This window comes from Narcine bancroftii, chromosome 6 (genome assembly GCF_036971445.1).
Source record: "Narcine bancroftii isolate sNarBan1 chromosome 6, sNarBan1.hap1, whole genome shotgun sequence".
Lineage (NCBI taxonomy): Eukaryota > Metazoa > Chordata > Chondrichthyes > Torpediniformes > Narcinidae > Narcine > Narcine bancroftii.
The window spans coordinates 174,387,530-174,407,309 of record NC_091474.1 but is presented as its reverse complement, the minus strand read 5'-3'; the positions used below and the strand labels follow the sequence as shown (position 1 = coordinate 174,407,309).

At 40.7% G+C, this 19,780-nt stretch overlaps 1 protein-coding gene across 2 annotated transcripts in view; it reads left to right on the top strand.

The window, feature by feature from the left end:
- Window positions 1-19,780, top strand: part of nt5dc1 (5'-nucleotidase domain containing 1) — a 725,609-nt gene that overhangs the window by 672,418 nt on the left and 33,411 nt on the right. For both annotated transcript variants that reach the window (XM_069886815.1, XM_069886814.1), the window contains one exon: window positions 6,078-6,196. In XM_069886815.1, the coding sequence (XP_069742916.1) occupies window positions 6,078-6,196 (119 nt within the window). The remainder of the gene's footprint in view (window positions 1-6,077; window positions 6,197-19,780) is intronic.

Genomic DNA, 19,780 nt, shown 5'->3' with positions numbered 1-19,780 from the left:
CTCTATAAAATATCAGCCCTTTACATCTCCCTCCCCCTCACTTTAAGCACTTGTCCTCCAGTGTTTAACACTTTAGGAGAGTGAAAAAGATTCTGACTGTCCTCCGTATCAAAATATCACATGATTTTAGTACTTTCTCAGGATTTTGATGTATGACATCAAAAACCTTGACAAACTTCGACAGATGCAGGGTGGAAAATATGCTGACTAGCTGCATCACGGCCTGGTTTGGGTGGGAGTGGGGGGGTGTTGTGGGGGACCAATAGCTCTGAGCAGAAAGCTCTGCAAAAGATAGTGGCCACACCCAATACATCACAGATAAACTCTCCCCACCATTGAGTGAATCTATATGGAATGTCACTGTCAGAGAACACCAGCAATCATCAAGGATCCACCCCACCTAGGACATGCTGTGTTCTCATTGCTGCCATCAGGAAAGAGGTATTGGTACCACAAGACTTGTACCACTACTTTCAAGATCAGTTCCTAAACAACAAACTCAATCAGAGACTTGCTTACTTTGCATGTTATTTATTGTTGAATATTTATTTTCTGTATTGCACAGTCAGTTTGTTTACATTTCTTTCTTTGTTTATATTTCTCTCTTTTTAATCTTGAGTACAGTTTTTATTTTGCACTACCAATAAATAAATATTCTGCCTCACTTGCAGATAAAAGAATCTCAGGGTTGTCGTATTCATGCAAATAATAATTTAAACTTTGAACTTTATACACCACTATCAGCTCTCCCACAGCCTCCTTTGCTCCAGAGCAAACAATCCAAGTTTTCCTCATCCTTCTCCATAATTCATTGCCCTCTAAACAAGGCAACATCCTGTTAAACCTCTTCTGTACGCTTTCTGAGGCCTCCATATCATTCCTGTAGTGGAATCACTAGAAATGCACATAATATTCCAAGTGTGGCCTAAACAAAATTTTACATAGGTACCCCATCCATTGAAGCCTAGTATACCATACACCATCTTTTCCACCCATTTTCAATTAAATATATTGGGACCCCCTCACTGTGATATTTCTATGTGCCCTGTCATTAACAGTTTACATTCACCGTACATTTGACTTCCCAAAGTGCAACACCTTGAATGTCTGTCCTTGGCCTTGTACTGGACCACCAAGACAACCCATAAATTGAAGGGGTGACACTTTATTTTCCAACTAGGCACTCTCAAACCAGATGGCATTAACATCAACCTCTCCAGTTTCTGCCAGCCTTCTCTCTGTTCCCTCCCTTTGCTTTCTCTTTGTCTTCTTTCCTCCATCTCTCCACCTTCTTCCCTCTCCATTCACCGAGACATCCTTCCTCCTCCTGCTTGCTGGTGTGCCCTCCCTGCCTTTAGAACCGTGCTCTTCTCCCTGCCCATCTCCCCCCCACCATTTTATTTGGGTGCCTGTCAAATATTTTTCATACCTTGATGAAGGGCTCAAGCCCGAAACGTTGGTTATGTATCTTTATCTTTGCATATAAAGGACACTGTTTGACCTGCTGAGTTTCTCCAGCCTTGGGTTTTTACTTCAACTACGGTGACTACAGACTTTAGTGTTTTACTTCTGTCTCGTGCAATACCTTACATTTGTCTGGATTAAATTTTATCTCCCATTTCTCTGCCCATATCTCTAACTCATCTATATGCTGTTATATTCTTTGGTAATGCACTACATTGTTCACAACTTCAACAATCTTGGTATCATCTGCAAACTTAATAACCCACCCACCTACTATTTTCATCCAGGTCATTATGTTTATCATAAACAACAGAGTTCAAACACCAATCCTGCAGAACACCACTGATCACAGGCCTCCAGCATTAATAATGTTTTGTTTGGGGCAACCGATTTCATATTCAAACTATAAACTCAACCTAGATCCAATTCTGCACATTCTGAATCAGCCGACCATGTCAAATACCTCGCTTAAGTCTATGTCTGGAACATTACTGTCATCATTAACTATTTTTGTCACCTCCTCAAAAGACTCAAATTGTTAAGAAATAACCTGCCCTTCAGAAAGCCATGTTGATTGTCCCTAATCTGAACATGACTTTCAAAATATGCAAAAATTGTATCACTAAGTATATTTTCCAATTGTTTCCTTCCACTGATGTGAGGCTTTACTGGCCCAATGATTTCCTGGATGATTCTTTTTTTTCCCCCCATTTGAAATAAGGGTACAACATTAGCCTCTCTCCAGTCCTCTGGAACCTCTCCTGTCACAAGTGAGTTTGCAAAGATTTTTGTCAAGGCCTACAATCTCTTCACTTCCTCTTTACCTAACTATTAGGTTCAGAGGACTTGCCCACCATAATGCTTCTCAAAAGACCCAAAAACACCTCTCTTGATCTGCAAATGCCCTAGTACATGAGCATTCTCCACCTTGTGCTGGCTATCACTGTCAAATGTCCTCCTTGGAAAACTCTGATGCAAAGTTCATGACTCTCTCTTCATCCAAGATTCTCTTATCATGCCATTCTTATCCTTCCTTTGCATTGGACCATGCCAGTTGTGAACACTAATTAGTTGGTCCTTAAGCAACTCCCAAATGTCATTTGTAAACTTTCCCGGTAGGAATTGTTCCCAATTAACTCCCTCTCACTCCTGTCTAATTCTGTCATAATTTACCTTCACTGTGAAACACGAAAGTCTGCAGGCGCTGTGATTGCATTAAAAACACACGGAAATGCTGGAGGAACTCAGCCAGTCTTTTCAGCATCCATAAAAAGCAGATATGTTGTCGATATTTTGGGCCTAAGCCCTTCTTCAAGAATACACAGATTGACCCAGAAGCAGAATTCAGACTGAATCAGACTGGCTGGGGGAAGGAATCCAGACCAACAAAAGGTGTGGGAGAGGTAAGAATTTATCAAGTCTGGGCAAAAGGAGACAGGGAGACAGAGCTGGGAGAAGGCGACGGGGGAAGAAGTGAGGAGGCCACAACAGGAGCACCAGGTGCAGTAGATGACCCCCACATATTCACAAATGAAATGTTTCTTCACTTGGAAGGACTATTTTGGGCCCCAAATGGTGATGAGGGAGGAGATGTGGGTGCAAGTGGAGCATTTCCTGTGGTCACAGGGATAGGTACTGAGGGGTACCGAGGGGATGATCGGTGGGAAGGGAGGAGCGGACAAGGAGTCATGGAAGAAGCAGTTTCTGCAGAAGGTGGAGAGAGAAATATGTGTCTAATGGGACACAAATGGCAGAGGGGGACGTGTTGGATGCGTAGCTGAGGACAAAAGGAACCCTGTTTTTGTTGTGCATGGGGGAGAAGGGGGCCAGGGCAGATGTTCAGGTAATAGAAGATATGCAGTGATGATGGAAGAGGGAAAGCCACATTGTTTGAAGAAGGAGGACATCTCTGATGATCTGGCATGGAAGTCCTCATCCTGTGTGCGGATGTGACGGAGACAGAGGAATCGAGAGAATGGAATGGAATCCTTACAGGGGACAGGGTGGGAAGAGGTGTAGTCAAGGTAGCTGTGGGTTTGTAGAAGATATCTGTTGAGAATTTGTCTTCTTAAATGGAGACGGAGAGATCGAGGAACAGAAGAGTGTTGCTAGAGTTGGACCATGTGAATTTGTGGAAGTTGGGAACAAAATAGATGAAGTCAACAGGCTTATCATGGGTGCATGAGGGCAGCACCAAAGTAGTCCAAGTTTATCATTCTCCATAACTATCTTGAAAGTTAAGGAAGAGAGATCACTATTCCCAAAATGTTCCCCAATGAAATTCCAATCATCTGTTCATCTTATTTGCTAATACATGGTCTAGTATGGCCCCGTCTCTACATGCTGCTTCAAGAAACTCTGCTGGATGCATTTGATTTTGCTCCATCTAAGCCTCTTACAATAAGGATGACCAAGTCATTTTGGGGAAATGAAAGTCTCCCAATATGACAACCCTTTTGCTTTTGCATCTTTTGATAAGTCACACATCTGTTCCTCCACTTCCTGTTAGCTATTAGGAAGTCTACAGAACATAGAATAGCACAACACAGTATGGGTCCTTCGACCCATGATGTTAACCTTCTCTCCCTCACAACCCATAACACTTCATTATTCTTACATCTATGGGCCTATCCAAGAGTCTTTGAAAGGGTACCAGCCTCACCCACTATCTCCAACAATGCATTCCAGCTGCTTGCCACTCTCTTTGATTGGTGCTTGGAGTTCCCTATCTGAGTTGACTGCACTTGTCTTAGTTCAGATTTATTGTCAGAGTACATACATGACACTCACATACAACCCTGAGATCCTTTTTATCCTGTGGGCACAGCAGAATTACCACTAATTGGTAGTGCAAAAACTAAGCTGTACACAGTGTGAACATATATAAGCAATCAAAAGAACTGTAAACAGATAACAAATGTAAACAAACTGACTGTGCAATACAGGGAGAGCAAAAAAAATCAATAAAGCGCACAAGTAAGAGTCCTTAAATTAGTCCCTGATTGAGTTTGTTGTTGAGGAGTCTGAGAGTGGTAGCAGGTGTTCCTGATTTCTACTCACACTGCCTCAGTCGTAGAGCCCATTTTTGAGTGCTGCTGTGACACTCTCCCAAATCAGAAATGCCTTGATCATTGAAACTCAGGAACCTTGACCTGTCAATCCTGTCCCTCTTAAAAGCCATGTCTGCACAATGGCCGCAACATCATAATCATAACGTATTAGTACAATGTAGAGATATTATGAATCTTAATTACTATAGCTTTCTGAAGACTGAAAAGACACAACACATAAGAAGAGAAATATAAGAGGAAGAGAAAAAAAAGAAATATTCACAATGGACAGATAGTGCAAAAAATGTGCTTTGTCAGTCGTGCAGACAGATGTTTGGTTGTCTTGGAGTAATGCGAGGTATAGATTTGGTCTTTCTCATTTTCATCATTACTGCCAATAGATTACTATGAATATTTAGGAACTTTTAAAACAGTTAAATATCCTACTCCTGTACCATTCACACTGCCTCAATACATTACAACAGGCAGTGTAACATTTAGAGGCATACATAGACAAGTGCTAGGTCTATACCAGTTCTACCTCTGGTATTGCTGACAGTTAACATGCCTTCCTGTGGCCCCTCATGGTCTCCACAATTCATTGCCTAAACAAGAGAGATTGGCTGTTATTTGCAAAGTGCCAGACCAGTATAATATTGAGCTAACCAATATTTTGTGTACACAGCCCGAGGCCAGATTTTTGACTGCCCAATGGAATGTCAAACTGTCGCTTCAGAATTCTTTTGGGTCTGCAGAACGTGATTGCAGCTGTGTTTCTCAATAAAAACTCAATACAAACCCAACCATGTTTTATAGTCACTATCCTATCAGAGCTTAAGATTTCTAACACATTACCGCACAAGAAACTTGACATGAGTTGTATTTTCTCAGTAGAATGACTGGAGAATGTCTGTTGAAGCCAAATAAATAAGTCTGTGGAATGGGCTTAATACACTGCACTTCAGAAAATCATCCAGTTATTGCTGATAAAAATACAGACTTATTACACTGAAAGTTTTGTATGGGTTAAGATTGAGGTGCATGAATTATCAGGCTTGAATCCTGATAGTAAAACCAAGGAACACCTCCTGTGTGAACTAGTTGCTGTAATCCCGCAGGTAGCTATCAGACTACTTGTTCTGAAATGCGGACTTTAGCAAGACTTGGCAAATAAGAATTGTATCGTGCCTCTTGGTAAGAAACACAGAACTGAATCTGTGAGTATCTAACTCAGCTGCAATACTTTGCACAGCTCTTTTTCCCCAGAGTACCATTAAAAATACAAATTGGAATACTGATAAAACATTTAATTATACCTATTAATTTTGTGAATTTGTTAATCCAATTGTTTTGAACAAATAAATGCCTCCAAAAAAAAACAGAAAAACAAAATTCCAGATCGTAACATTTGTAGTAATAATCTAACTCTAGTTAGGCTTCAGCATTCTGTGTGCTAAACCTGATGGTCATCATGTTTTAATTTTCTCACACTGCCTAGATCTTAAGTAACTAAATCAAGGAAAATGTAAAATTGTTTTCATGACCTCTTTGATTTATTCACAGTTAATGATGAAGAACGAGAGCCACTTCCTTCACTCGAACAACCTGGTTGGTACTCCCAAGGCAATTGGAATCATCTTAATGAACTACTGAAGAAAATAACTGGAAAGGCAGCACCAAAGGTATGCTGAGAATTTATCGCAGGTAAATGACCAAATAAAATGCAATATCCCTTACGGTCTCTTTTGTTCCTAGACATTCTTTATGACTTTTAAAATGCTCCTCTCAGAGGATGTGAAAGAGCCTCAGCTCTCAGATCTCCAGTCGTCACCTCCCACACTGATAAAACTGGGCTTGCTGTCTGTCAGGAAAAGCATGCTGAAAGAAACAGTTTATTGCCAGTGGCTTGTGGCCAGTAAGCCATCAGAAAATCTGGCTGACTGTTTGTGAATGCCTTTGTCTTTGAAAACATTCAAACAACGTTAAAAATACTGTTTCCATTTAAATCAAAGGGCCCTGTAAACTAACACCTAACCTGGTGCACGTACAGCAGATAAATCCCAGCCTAACATTTGGGAAATCTGTGGAAGTTTATGTTGTTTGTTGAATTCCATGCGTGGAAGATCAGGACATCTGCCTTCACTTCAGGATCCTAAAGTTCTACCTAGTTAATTAGTAAGAGCCATTTCAGTAAAAGATCCAGCCATTGACTCTAAGAAACTAAGATTCCTTTGTTGTCAGTATAATTGTACAGAACATTTAATATTACATGAAATTGCCTTCTGCCTACCATAAGGCAGACAATGAGTCAACATTAGAGTCACCCCCTGCCCCTTAACAGTAATAAAGAGAAGCAAAAGAGAGTCCCTTTAGAGTCACTGAGTGTCCATAGGTTTGCCTCTAGTGTTCCCACAGCCTATGCAGTTGCAACCTGAGTTCCAAATCCAAACCTCCGACACGATCAGAAAGCCTTCAGCCCCAATACCATTCAGGAGTCGTTCTTGCTCGCAACCCCCTCTCGAATCCCAGCTCCAATACCTGGTTCCCATGAGCCAATCTCCAGCAGCTTGCAGCCCATGTGGATCCATGACCATGTTGCCCATAGTCTGTGTAGCTCCCTCAGCCGCTGAGCCCCTTGCTGGTCCACTGCCGTATTCACTGTCCTATTGGGTCGCCTTCTCTGCTATTTCTCTCCCTTGTTCACTCTGCCTGAAGAAATTGAAGCATTTTCTCCTGATATATTTGATATAAAAGATTTAGCATTCCTATTTCAGGTCTGCTCTAAGCGATTAGAAAGGAGATATTTGTGAGAAGATTTTAAATGTAATTTTTATTGCTAGATGGCTGCATAATACAGATATACAAACCTTTAAAATGTTTGCATACCTTATAAGACTGAAGTCAAAATGTGTGAATCGCTGCTAAATTATTTGTGATTCCAAGGCTGTTTAAGAAAAACAAATATAACAAATGTAGAATTAGTGTAAATGGGTGCTCCATGGTCAGTGTGCACTTCATGGGCTGAGGATCTGTTTCCATGCTGTTTGGCTCAATGACATTTCGAGATCTCATTTTAATCTGATGGGAGACTGGGATGTTCCAGTGGATTACTTGGGTGCTGTGGTTAAAGCATTCATTATTTGCGTACTTGTCAAAGTAATGTGAAGGAAATGATAAATGGTCACATGTAATTTATTCCTGGTTGTGCAGTTAGTGAGGTAAGTGAATATTATCAACAAGTTGAAAACATTCAAGTTTGTGAACTAATTAATGCAATTTTTGTAATAGAAGTAGGCTTAAAATACTTACTTTAAAATGATGTAGATCATTTTAGTTGACAGGTTTTTAATACAATCTCCACTCAATGTCTTTGACTTGTGTTCAGTAAATAAGAATTTAAAGAATTTAATAGTTCTGTAAATTTCAGTTCATTGTCTGCAGAGTGTATGTTGCAGTCAGAAAACAGTGCGATAATATTCCATAACAGACAAATGCTACACACGAGTGAAACACGGAAGTCTACAGACTCTGTGATTTGTAGTAAAAACACAGAAATGCTGGAGGAACTCAGTCGGTCGCAATATCCATAGGAGGTAAAGATATATTATCAATATTTTTGTGGGGGCAAAGGGCAGTCTTGTATATTTACCCAGTTTTCTTTCTGAAAGCACTTGCCCTCGAGAATATTAGTAATAATGGACATTATTACCATCATTGCAGCTAGAACATGTCAAGACTTATTGTTTGAATTTTAATGTCAACCTGTGAATACCGGTCAGTTTCTTAAATATACTTTTATCTATCTGATGGTACACACTTGATCATAACATAACATTTAACATAACAATTACAGCACGGAAACAGGCCATTAGGCCCTTCTAGTCCGCACCGAACCAAACACCCCTTTCTGGTCCCACCTCCCTGCACAATGCCCATAACCCTCCATCTTCTTCTCATCCATACACCTGTCCAACCTTTTCTTAAATAATACAATTGACTCCGCCGCCACTATTTCTCCCGGAAGCTCATTCCACACGGCTACCACTCTCTGAGTAAAGAAGTTCCCCCTCATGTTACCTCTAAACCTCTGCCCCTTAATTCTTAACTCATGTCCTCTTGTTTTAATCTTTCCTCCTCTTAACGGAAATAGTCTATCCACATCCACTCTGTCTATCCATTTCATAATCTTAAATACTTCTATCAAATCCCCTCTCAACCTTCTACGCTCCAAAGAATAAAGACCTAATCTGTCCAATCTCTCCCTATACTCAAGATGCTTAAACCCAGGTAACATTCTGGTAAACCTTCTCTGCGCTCTCTCCACTCTGTTTATATCCTTCCTATAATTAGGCGACCAGAACTGCACACAGAACTCCAAATTAGGCTGCACCAATGTCTTATACAATCTCAACATCACCTCCCAACTCCTATATTCCATGCAATGATTGATAAAGGCCAGCATACTAAAAGCCTTCTTCACCACCCTATTCACGTGAGTTTCTACCTTCAGGGAACGATGTACCGTTACTCCTAAATCTTTCTGCTCTTCTGTATTCCTCAATGCTCTCCCATTTACCATGTATGTCCTATTCTGATTCTTCTTAGCAAAATGAAGCACCTCACACTTATCAACATTAAATTCCATCTGCCATTTTTAAGCCCACTTTTCTAAGCAGCCCAAATCCCTCTGCAATCCTTGAAAACCTTCTTCATTATCCACTATTCCACCTATCTTAGTATCGTCTGCATATTTACTAATCCAATTCACCACCCCATCATCTAGATCATTAATGTATATAACGAACAACAATGGGCCCAATGGTACTAAATGATTCTTTCTAACATTCTGCTTCTCAATGCTGCTAAAAAATCTTATCCCCAATTTATGCTGAAGAAGCCATGAAAGACCCCAACAATGAAGACGCTGTTTACATCCGGTACCGCACGGATGGCAGTCTCTTCAATCTGAGGCGCCTGCAAGCTCACACCAAGACACAAGAGAAACTTGTCCGTGAACTACTCTTTGCAGACGATGCCGCTTTAGTTGCCCATTCAGAGCCAGCTCTTCAGCGCATGACGTCCTGCTTTGCGGAAACTGCCAAAATGTTTGGCCTGGAAGTCAGCCTGAAGAAAACTGAGGTCCTCCATCAGCCAGCTCCCCACCATGATTACCAGCCCCCCCACATCTCCATCGGGCACACAAAACTCAAAACGGTCAACCAGTTTACCTATCTCGGCTGCACCATTTCATCAGATGCAAGGATCGACAATGAGATAGACAACAGACTCGCCAAGGCAAATAGCGCCTTTGGAAGACTACACAAAAGAGTCTGGAAAAACAACCAACTGAAAAACCTCACAAAGATAAGCGTATACAGAGCCGTTGTCATACCCACACTCCTGTTCGGCTCCGAATCATGGGTCCTCTACCGGCACCACCTACGGCTCCTAGAACGCTTCCACCAGCGTTGTCTCCGCTCCATCCTCAACATCCATTGGAGCGCTTACATCCCTAACGTCGAAGTACTTGAGATGGCAGAGGTCGACAGCATCGAGTCCACGCTGCTGAAGATCCAGCTGCACTGGATGGGTCACGTCTCCAGAATGGAGGACCATCGCCTTCCCAAGATCGTGTTATATGGCGAGCTCTCCACTGGCCACCGTGACAGAGGTGCACCAAAGAAAAGGTACAAGGACTGCCTAAAGAAATCTCTTGGTGCCTGCCACATTGACCACCACCAGTGGGCTGATAACGCCTCAAACCGTGCATCTTGGCGCCTCACAGTTTGGCGGGCAGCAACCTCCTTTGAAGAAGACCGCAGAGCCCACCTCACTGACAAAAGGCAAAGGAGGAAAAACCCAACACCCAACCCCAACCAACCAATTTTCCCCTGCAGCCGCTGCAATCGTGTCTGCCTGTCCCGCATCGGACTTGTCAGCCACAAACGAGCCTGCAGCTGACGTGGACTTTTTACCCCCTCCATAAATCTTCGTCCGCGAAGCCAAGCCAAAGAAAAAGAAGATTTGAAATGGTTTATAGCATGTCTAAAACATTAGCATCTAATATTTTAATTCAACCCCAGCAATCTCTCTGAAATTATTATTAACAACTTTCTCTCAATGTACTCAGGCATGAGCATATGAAATGGGGATCCAACATTAATTAATAAGAAAATGGTTAATTTGATTCTAACCTCAACTCCACACACCATCAATGCCCCCACATAACTTCTCTCCCACTTGCTTATTAACCATCTCCCTACCTCTACCTTTAAGATATTCAAATACTCTACTTCCACTACCCTTTGATGAAGAAGTCACGACTCCTCTCAGAGTACAAAATATTCACCAACACTAACAGCTGGCCATTTCAATTTGATGAGTGACTAGGCTAAGACCATGAATGCATGTGTGGAGGTTAACTTTCACAAACCCAAAAATCAACATTGTTAAAAGGAGCTAGGAGAGAAACAGGAATTCCTGCACCTGGAATATCCTAAGTTCTGACCTCTCAGATAAAGAGCATCTTGGATATTGGAATGACTTCAACATTCATAATACGTGAGCAGGACTAGAATTGAAATGGAGGTTTGGACGAAGGGAGAAAGCAGACCTTGATCCTGTCCTGGGCCCCAATTAAAATCATCTGTTTATCTTTGCAGCCCTCTTATAACAGTGATAACTTAAACCATTTCATTCCAGCAATTCAGTAAGTAGTCCTCTGGTTCCACTCATCCCATATCCTCCACATGAGGCCAGAATACACCCACAGTTACCTTAATCTCTGCCATTACTGACCTCCCTTGCCCTTTGGTACTCTGATGAAGAGCATTGGAAACTACTCCATCATACTTAAGTTAGTTGAACCGGATAAGCTAATATATGCCATGTGCCCTAAATTGACGTGACCATCACTCTTCCTTATTCAATCACTCTATTCCTAAATAAGACCTCTAGTTAACTAGCTTTTTGCCCATTCGTTTATAAACACTGCATTCCCAGCACCATTGCACACTTCATTAACCCGTCTGCTGGTGGGTAGTTCAACTTTTTTCACTGTCTATTCGAATAGTTTTGCCTAGGTATTCCACACAAATTTAATTTTGTGGGCCTTCATCATTTATAGATATTTCCAGTTTGCTCATTTTCTCTACATTACCAAATTTCACTGTCCACACTTTTGTATATTCAAATGGAAAATACTACTGGTCTGTTGTATTTTCATACTTCATTTTGACTTGTCTTAAACTTTATTGGCTCATGTCTCTTCAGCCTCTTGGCTTTATGCCAGTCATCTGTGCTGCGCAAGTATAACCATATAACCATTTACGGAATAATGTACATCCATCCAAAGCACAGATTTGGTACAATCAGGCACAGACAACTAGTTTTCTACAACCATTTTGCAACATCCCACCTAGCCACCATTATGATAGGCATTTAGTCAAGAAAGTTTTTTTTTAATGATCCCACATACTGGAAGATCATCAGAATTAAATTTTGTCGATTGCATGGCAAGTCATGGATCTATGACGTAAAATGGGAGGAGTGGTCAGCATAACTCTCAAGCCACATGCAGTATTGCAGTTGTTAACTGCTTAATGAGATCAGGGTGTAACTCTAGCCACCCAATCTCTCTTTAATTGAATTCCCAGATGTCAGCAATGGAAAGGATACAGCCAGCGGAAGTCATTATCCACTGTAACTGGAGTGAGCCTGCTGCAAGTTGCTTTGGTCACCTATCTAGTGACGTGTCACTTCGGCCACCTTTATCCATTTGATCATTGTTTTCCTGGAGAAACTGCTTTCATTCATTAGTTTTGTTCTTGTAATTTTATTGGTGTTTAGTTTAGATGACAAGGGAATATAAAGAGAAACAGCTGTTTTTTGTTTAAAAAGCACACATCAGAAATAAAAATAGTTCTGTGAAAAACATTCAAGATTGGTTTTTGTCCATTTGCGCCAAATGATATAGACCATAATATAAAAACAGATTTTACATTTTTGACCATATTTCCAGTAGTTTTGAAATAGTCAAGGTCTTTAATTGGTACAAAGCTGATTTGAGAGTAATTAAGGCAAGAACTGGAGGAGTCAATTAGGAAAGGATATTTTTAGGTAAGGGGACCGCTAGAAAATTAGACATTTTAGATAGCAAAAGTTTAGGCACATGTTCTTGTTAGGGTGAAGGTTGAAGCTGGTAATTTGAGAAACCTTGGTTGATGTAGAATATAGAGGTATAGTAAAAGTCCTAAAATCCAGACTGCTTGGGGATTGGTCAGTCCGGATTTTCTGGATTCTTGGGCAATACTTTTAAAATTCAAATTTAAGGAGAATAAATGGTTAAATGTTGATAGTTTATTAATGAAATATTTTTTCATATAAAATACAAAGTACAAAAAAAAACATTTTATTTTGCTTTCTGCTATTTCCGCAAGGTTGCTTGTTGCCGCTGTCCATCTGTGGCGCTTACGCATCCATCATCACATGCATGCACACAAAAGCCAAAAGTTTTCGAGAAGTCCATGTTCACAGCGCTCTTGATTTCTGGCATCTGGATTTTTGGACTTATACTGAAGTGGATCTGATCATTATGATATCTAATGGTAATGAACTTGCTGCCACATAAGGACCAATATTCTTATTAACTGCTACAGTTTACATTGAATTAACCCAGTACAAAAAGAGATAATAAACATAAAGAATAGATACCATTAATAAAAAAATGGCATTTCAATAGGGCACTCTTTATGATTAGGGTTTTAAGAAGAGGTTCAAAAGAGTGACAGCCATTGGAAAGAAACTGATCTTGAACCTCAAAGTGCTGGACTTAAGGCTTCTGTCCAAAGGTAGCAATAGGAAGAGGTTGTGACTAGGGTGATGGGGCCCCACTGTGATGTTGGCAGCTTTCTTAAGGCAATCTATGATGGACTTGGCTATGTTTCCTACTTTTTGCAGCCTTCTGCTTCCTGTAGACACCTTTAGAAGTTTCTTGGAGTATTGGATGGAATGCCAAATCTCCTCAGAGATTTCTCAGTTCCTTCTTCATAGTTGCCTTGAAGTTCTGGCTCCATATGGTCCTCTGATACGTGGACACCAGGGAACTGGAATTTACTAACCCTCTCCATTGCATTCTCATCAGTACTGGTCAGAAGAAAAGGAACCATACATCAGACCTAAGCAGACCAGATCAAACATATCCCTGGATGAATATAAGGAGTGTGAAAGTGTGCATAGAAGGAAATCAGAAGAGCAAAAAAGCACACAAGATGGAGGTGAAATTTGCTGGAGAAGATTCTGAAGGATAGGATCTACCAGCATTTGGATGGTCAAGGATTAATTAGAGTTAGTTAGCATGGATTTGTTCATAGGAGATCGTGTCTCACAAATCAGATACGAGTTTTTTGAAGAGATCCTGAAGAAGATTGGTAAGGGCAAGACAGTGGACGATGTATACATGAACTTCAGCAAGACCTTTGACATGATCCAACTTGGCAAGTTAATCTGGAAAGTTTGATCATTAAGGATCCAAGGACGGCTTGAGGGTTGGATAGGCTGGGTCTTTATTCCTTATACAGTGGTTTTCAAACTATGCCCCCTGCCCCCCCAAACTCACATTGCACTTTAAGCAATCCCTATGCCATAAGTGCTCTGTGATTGGTAAGGGATTGCTTAAGGTGGTATATGAGTGGGAATAGAAGGTTGAGAACACTGCTCTAGACCCAATTGTTAATTAAATATTTTGCTTGGGAAAAATTGTCTTTGACCCATTTCCTTTGGAGTTATGAAACTGTGCACATAACAAATCAATTAAGTATGATTAAAACAGTGGTTTACAAACCTTTTTCTTTCCACTCACATCCACCTTAAGCAATCCCTCTCTAATCACAGAGCACTTATGGCATAGGGATTGCTAAAGGTGGATGTGAGTGGAAAGAAAAAGGTTTGTAAACCACTGTTTTAATCATACTTAATTGAGTTTAGGGGGACAGTTTGAAAACCACTGCGATGGGGAGTAAGGCTGAGGGGCGATCTTATAAGGGTTTATAAAATCATGAGGGGTATAATAAAGAGAATGTTCACAGTCTTTGTTCTGAAACTAGAGGGAATAGATTTAAGATGAGGGGAGAAATTTAAGTGAGACCTAAGGGGCAACTTTTTCACTCTGTGAGTGGTCTGCATTTGGAATGAGCTGCCAAAAGAAACTAGAAGCTGGCACAATAATAACATTCAAAAGATATTTGGACAGATTTACAGAACTGAAGGGATCACAGGTCAAGTTTATTGTTAACTGATTGCACAAATGTAGATACATAATCAGACATAACGCTTATAGACAAACAATACATATGCAGGACAAGTATTTTATCTATACAAATAAATAAATGTATTGTTTAGTACATATGAGAGCCTCGGATGGTTATTGTGAGCAGTTCCTTTAGTCTTTCAGCATTTTCACTACCCATGGGAAGAAGCTGTTCCTCAGCCTGGTGGTGCTGGTTCTGATATTCCTGAATCTCTTCCCTGATGGGAGCAGCTGAAAGATGCTGTGTGCAGGGTAGAAAGGATCCTCAATGATTTTGAGTACCCTCTTCAGACGACAACTCCGGTGGATCACATTGATGGGGGGAGGGAGGCTCCAGTGATCCTCTCTGCCACACTTATGATTCTGTGGATTGACCTCCAATCCATTTCTCTGCAGCAACCGTACCACACTGTGTTGCAGCCGGCCAAGACACTCTTGATAGAGCTCCTGTAGAAGGTTGACATAATGGTGGCTGGTAGCCTTGCCCACTTCAGTTTTCTCAGGAAGTACAGTCGCTGTTGTACCTTCCTGACAAGTGAGGAGATTCTGAGTGTTCACAATAGGTTAAGTGAACTTCAGGGAATTTAGTGCTGTCCATTCTCTCTACTACAGGTAGTCTCCGACCTGCGACTGATGCGACATGCATCTATCTGCACATACGACCAAAAAAAGAAATGAAAAATATGTAATATAAACATTAATGCTTTCTTGATGAAAGTAGGGGCCTACTTTTCAAAAATAATACCTCTGGCAATGGTGGCCAACCTCTCGTGAAAACTGGCCTTTGTTTTCAACCTTTTGCAAGAGCTTGGGGGACATCTTGTTGGATTTGATGAACTCTAATAAGATATAGGGGTTTAAAGTGGAGTTCCGATGCTGCCATTTCAAGATATGACCAGTTCCTCGGAACCAATTAGGGCCAGAAGTCGGGGTCTACCCGTACAGAGTTGTTGATGTGTAGTGGAGTGTGTCATTCCTGGTCCTCCTGAAATCTATGATCATCTTTGTCTTGTCCACTTTGAGATTCAGGTTGTTATTCTCACAACAGTTCTCGAGATTTTCCACCTCTTCTCTGTAGTTGCAACTCATCATTGTTGCTGATGAGGCCGACGACTGTTGTGTCATCTGCAAACTTGATGACAACTGTTGGAGCTGGATCTGGCGATGCGGTCCAGGGTCAGTCGGTGAACAGGAGTGAGCTGAAGTGCGCGATTGTTCAGCGTGACGGTGCTCGACATTCTGTAACCTACCCAGACCGACTGTGGTCTTTCTGTTAGGAGTCTAGAATAGAATTACAGAAAGAGTCCCAGAGAGGACAGCTTTCCCACCAGCCTCTGGGGAATGATCGTATTAAAAGCCAAACTGAAGTTAATAAGCTGAAACCATAGAAGGCTATGGAGCAAATGCAGGCCAAAGGGGATAATCCAGAATGCCAACTTGATGATCATGAATGAGTTATGGCAAAACATACTGTTCCATGCTATTATGACTCTTATAAATGTTGCTGTACAGAAACTTGATTTAAATTATATTTAAACTGTAACTTGCAGCACATTGAATGAGGTGTTAAACATTTACTCAAGTCAGTGTACAAAATGGGCAGGTTGGTGAAGGACCATTATTTTGTGGAAGTCAGACGAATGTCTTGAATGTTAAAAAAAAACAAAATGCTGGAGAAGCTCAACAGATCAAACAGTATCCTTTAATGTTCCGGGCTAGAGCCCTTCATCAAAGGTATGATCATCACTTGCTGTCAGGATATTAAAAGAAAGCCAGGGAATAAAATTAGCAATAGACTTTGAGATTCCCACTTACTGATGATATAAATTGAGGAAACAGATATCTAGTATGTTACAGCCTTTACTCTGCAATAATTTTCCTATCACCTCCAGTGTTGCCACTTTGATTCAGTCATCTAATTTAAATTTCATTGAGGTGAACAAAGTTACAGACTTGTGCTTTGAAGTACTCATTTCTGATTCATGAATTGCTTTGTCTGTTTGAACACCCTTTGATTGAATGAACCCCTGCCAAGCTGGCTTTCCCCACAGTTCAGCCTCTATCTTTCTTGTTCAAAGGGTGCAAGTTTGTATGTGTCCAAAGCACAGCATGAATGGACCAAATAAAAAATACCTTTCTTCTTAAAGTCTCAGATTCAGACAACGCAAGTCAGAGATGGTTCAAGTCCTGGTCATCCAAAACTCTGCTGTTTGTAGCCAATCCTTTACCATATCCTGCCACTGGATTGGTGTCAGAGGAAAAATAGAATGGCAGGATATGGCATTCTTCTCTCCTTTGCTCCTTCATTGGCAACTATACCTTCAATGGTCAAGCCCCCACTCTCTAGAATGTCCTCTTAAACCTATTCAGTTCAGGGTCGTCTTCTTCTATAAGACTGTCCTTCAAACACATCTTTTTATCTATCCACACCCACTCTCTAGAATGTCCTCTTAAACCTATTCAGTTCAGGGTCGTCTTCTTCTATAAGACTGTCCTTCAAACACATCTTTTTATCTATCCATACATGCATACTTAACAGCAGCACAGTTTTACACACACTGATTCAGAAAATAATCAATTTTAAATTTAAGACTCTTTTTTTTTATTACTGATTGCAACTTGACCAGAATCTCCTCGAAGCAATATTCTGAAGTAAATATGAGCCCAATCTTTCCCAACAATCACACAGATACAAGTACATAATTAACACCCCACTACGCAATTCGATTAAGGATTTTCTCACCTCCAGACGAGTCAATGAAGATTGGTAAGAACTTCTTCACCACAATCTCCATCAGTACCGGAGCACCACGGGGCAGTGTTCTTAGCTCCCTGCTCTACTCATTTTACACCTACATCACCATCTACAAATTTGCCGACGATATCACAATAGTGGGTTGATTTAAAAAAGTTGAGTCAGCACACAGGCTGGAGATTGAATACTTGGCTCATTGGTGCACCAATAAAAATTTGTACTCAATGTCGCCAAAAGTAAGGAGCTGATTGTTGGGGGGGGGCGTGGCAAGATGGCGTAAGGATCAGACGTGCCTTCCAGTCCTCTCCTGACTCTTTGTTATTGTTTTGTCTATAAGTGCCCGTTGAAACTTTCTAAAAAGTTTATGTAGTTAGAGGTGTTAAACTAGCTTCTAATGGTACAATTGTTGTAAAAAAGTAAAAGAAAACGGCAACAGATCATTAAGAAATTACATTTCCCGAAGTTATCTGAGCCTACCTGTTTACAAGAAGCCAGGACTCAGCGTGAAATGGATCCAAGAGGAGAAGTGCAGGATTCGGCAAAGGAGCTCCGCTCTGTACCGGTAGGGCTCTTTAAAGATGGCGCCCGGCACCCTTTGGAACAAAGAGCTAGCCAGGCGCGTGTATTTCAATCAACGCCCGCTATGAGCGCTGTCACTGAACTTTTGACAGTTGAAACAGCTGGGACGCCGCCAGCTGAAGACCCGACTTTAAAGAGACGTCCACCGATCGATGTAGCGGTGGCGCTGCGAAATGCACCACCAGTTATGAAGACTTCAATAGATCTTGATGTAATGAAGGCTCTTGATGTAATATGGGTTAAGGATAACCCTGAATACCAGTCTTCTGATATTGCTGAGGAGGTTGTGGTAGGGGTTTCTACACGGAGTCAGACTGCAAGAAAAGCAGTTAAACTAAGGGAAGGATTAGAAGACCCTCTGGTTATTCAGAAACAGCAGGACCCTATTTTGCCTGAATCTATTCCAGTTGATATGCTTATTAAGAATCTTGAATTTAAGTTATCTTCTTCAATCAAAGAGTTAGGTAAATCTTTGGTTCAAGTTAATACCAAGCTTAATACCTTGGTGGACATTAATACTCAACAAACGGTTGATTATGGAGCTTTTAAGCTTGAAATGAATGAAAGACTTGATGTTTGTGACCAAGGTATAGTTGAGGTGCAAGACCAAATACAAGACGTAAATAAAACAATTGAAACTTTACAAACTCAGAATAAAAATTTAGCGAAAAAGGTTGATAATTTGGAGAATCAGTCTAGACGGAACAACGTAAAAATTATTGGATTGTCAGAAGATATAGAAGGACCAGATCCAAGAAAATTCTTTACTGATTGGATCCCTCAAGTTTTAGGACAAGATAAGTTCCCGGATGGTTTAATACTGGAACGTGCTCATCGAGCTTTGAGAAGAAAGCCTTTTCAAGGACAGAATCCAAGACCTGTTCTGGTCCGTTGTTTAAATTATTATGATAGAGAGACAATTTTGCGTGTGGCTATTAGAAATGCTCAACAAAGCAGATCTCCTTTGATGGTCCAGAACAATCGTGTTTTTTTTAAATCCAGATTTGAGTCAAGAAATTATGTCTCAACAACGTGAATTTAATCCTGTGAAAGAAGTGTTATGGAAAAAAGGATATAAAGCAACTTTTAGATACCCTGCAGTATTGAAGATTTTTCTGGATGGATATCAACCAAAATTTTTTGATAACCCTAAAGAACCTATGGACTTTGCTCAACTGTTACCAATTACGCAATTCCAGGAACGACGTAGTCCTCCACGGTCTCCGAAGAGAGTGGAGATGCAAGATGGGAACCGAATTTCAAGAAGAAATGGAAGCAATGGTGGTCGGAGTGACAAAGCTGATTAAATTTAAAAAAAATTCTTGAGAAGGTTTAGATAATGATGATAGTTTAGTGTGAAATGGGAGCTAGGAGAGGGAACTGGGTGGGCATTATTTTCCAGAAGTCGTCAGCTACGTGTGAGTTATCTCATACCCAATATTTTGTGGGAGTTACCGCATTGTGCGGTTCAGACAGGAGGAGGTAGTCGTAACCTCCTACCTGTTTTTTTTAAATTAATTTTTGGATTAAGGAGTGAAGTTTCTTTATTATTTTTTTCAACAAAATAATTTCTTTTTTTTGTTGTAGTTATAAGAGGGGATAAGGGGAAGGGGTGTTTTTTTTTCT